The following is a 2,388-nucleotide window of genomic DNA, read 5'->3' as shown; positions in this document are numbered from 1 at the left end:
CTTTCAGAACATGATATTCTTCTATTTCTGTTAAGAAATTTGTATTGTAGATTTTTTCTAATATAGTAATTTTTACATTATTAAATGGATGTTTATTAAAATGATTTATTTTTATCGAATGAGGAAAACCCTTATTGTTTTGTGATCTATGTAGGTTAATCCTTAAATGTAAAGGATTAGTTGTTTGTCCTACATATTTAAGGCCACATATACCACAAGTTAATAAATAAATCATATTACCTGCCTTACATATTGGTACATTTTGAAACTCCATGGCTGCCGGACAGGTTAAACATCTGGAACTTCTGCAAGTAAATGTTTTATATATATTGATGTAGAATATTTTAATCAACTAATTAATAGCTAGCTAGGTTATTAATCAGTATACAAAGGCAACAGAATATTCCTAAAATAGGAAACAAGAGAAAAGGGTGATAAAATCAACACCTTTACATAATTTTTCTTTAAATAAGTTCCCCAGTGGCACAGCGGTACAACTATGGACTTATACTGCAAGAAACCGGGTTTTCGATACCTGTGGTGGGCAGAGCACAGATAGCCCTTTGTGTAGCTCTGTGCTTAATAACAAACAACAACATCCTTTAAATAAATAGCTTACAAACTATTGATTACATTAATTGTTTATAGGCGATTAAATCAGCACTACAAAACAATAATGAATTAAATATCGCAATGCCATTATCAGTCCTGGTTGTCAGTTTATTGTCATAATGAATAATGTCTGTGGTAATAGCACCCAAATGCATTGGGGATATCATTGGGGATTAAATCAGCACTACAAAACAATAATGAATTAAATATCGCAATGCCATTATCAGTCCTGGTTGTCAGTTTATTGTCATAATGAATAATGTCTGTGGTAATAGCACCCAAATGCATTGGGGATATCTCATCTATCAGACAATATCCAAATGCCGGCATCAATCTAGTCAGCTGTCATGGAAAATCAAAAAATAACTCATCAATCATTTAGTTTTTATACAATTGAACACCTAAAAAGACATGCACAATAGAGATTATCACCTGTATTTGTTTTTAATATAAGTGTTGCTCTAGCTCATTTTTATGTTTTTTCTTAGGCGAACCTATTCCCAGAGAAGACAACATCAAGCTGCAAGGAAAATTCAACAGTTTATGAGACAATCCAAAAATAAGTGAGTTATAGTATTCATTAATTTTTTTAAATTTCTAATTTGTTTAAGTGCATTATGTTTATGGTATATGAATCCAATCAGTAATCATCTTTGATGGATATAGTCATGCTTTAGTATGATCTTGTCTGAAAAAAGCTACTACATGTAACCTGCCACCTTTACGTTACTTTTGTTTGCATATTTTTATAGGTGATAGCTCTAGCTTTGCAGACTAAGGTTAAGATTTGGTTGGAGAGTAAGCATTTTTCATATTTAATTCTGTGCTTAGACTAATATGTGTATACATCTGTAACTGTAATAACTGTCTTCTTGTCTTAGAAAAATGTTCTTTGGAGAATTCGTAGGTAACTTTTTTGTGTTTCTGTGGATTATTCAAATTTTATGTTTCTGCATTACTAAGATTAAAATGTGAGACAATTTATAACTTTTGTGTGATAATGATAAGATTTTAGTCATTATCGCTGTCGTGACGTAGTAGGCAGCATAATCGACTTCTCCAACTAACCATTCCCCATCTTTCTTTCTTCATTGCTATCCTTTCAAAGCGTGTGGGACTTGCTGCATGGGAGAGCGGTGAGTTCTAGTCAGAAAACAGCTTCTATATCATTTTATCTGGGGAATTATCAACAACAAAAAAATACACATTTATTTTACAGAACCTTTTAATTTTTAACTATTGTCTTAGGTGGAAACATATATATCTCAGAAACAAAGCATTCATTTGATAATTTTTGGAATTTAAAGACTTATTATCTAAAGCTTGCAAATCAGATATTAATTTTTAACTCCCTTTTTTATTATTGCTTTATTAAAACAGTAAATGTATGCAAAAGCATTGTTCTGTATACATTTTTTAAGGTTACCAGTAAATTAATGCTGGAAGTATTAACAATGACTCTTATTTTAAATCCTCACTTAAAATTGGAATATTATGTTTCTTAGAATTAATATAAAATTATAACTACAACACAAATTACAGTGACTAATAGAGGATATTATCTTATGCATAATCGTTTATAGATATTTCATAAACATACAAAATTATATGTTATACAACAGTGAATATATACAGAGGATTAAATTGGGCCAGAATGCAGCAAAATAGCATTCCCTTTTCTTTGTATTTTGGCCTGTAGTGTGCCTGCTTCTCTGATAGTGATTTAACAACCTTAATACGATTGGTGTGTGTGTATATATATATATATATATATAT

At 30.4% G+C, this 2,388-nt stretch overlaps 2 protein-coding genes across 6 annotated transcripts in view; one reads left to right on the top strand and one right to left on the bottom strand.

The window, feature by feature from the left end:
• Nucleotides 1–2,388, top strand: part of LOC106464060 (calmodulin-binding transcription activator 2-like) — a 67,427-nt gene that overhangs the window by 62,882 nt on the left and 2,157 nt on the right. For 3 of the 4 annotated variants that reach the window (XM_022391722.1, XM_013924171.2, XM_022391724.1), the window contains exon 19: nucleotides 1,101–1,175. In XM_022391722.1, coding sequence (XP_022247430.1) covers nucleotides 1,101–1,175 — 75 coding nt within the window. Of the gene's footprint in view, nucleotides 1–1,100; nucleotides 1,176–1,720; nucleotides 1,749–2,388 lie in introns of all 4 variants that reach the window. The other variant, XM_022391723.1, reaches the window with a different exon arrangement.
• The window catches only part of LOC106464059 (ABC transporter G family member 21-like), a 43,153-nt gene continuing 40,785 nt past the window's right edge, over nucleotides 21–2,388 (bottom strand). Inside the window, exon 12 of one of the 2 annotated variants that reach the window (XM_022391725.1) lies at nucleotides 21–305. In XM_022391725.1, the coding sequence (XP_022247433.1) occupies nucleotides 246–305 (60 nt within the window). In that variant the 3' untranslated portion in view covers nucleotides 21–245. Of the gene's footprint in view, nucleotides 306–1,708; nucleotides 1,788–2,388 lie in introns of those variants that run through there. The other variant, XR_002611633.1, reaches the window with a different exon arrangement.

This window comes from Limulus polyphemus, unplaced genomic scaffold (assembly GCF_000517525.1).
Source record: "Limulus polyphemus unplaced genomic scaffold, Limulus_polyphemus-2.1.2 Scaffold1551, whole genome shotgun sequence".
NCBI lineage: Eukaryota > Metazoa > Arthropoda > Merostomata > Xiphosura > Limulidae > Limulus > Limulus polyphemus.
This window is presented reverse-complemented; position numbering and strand designations above follow the sequence as displayed.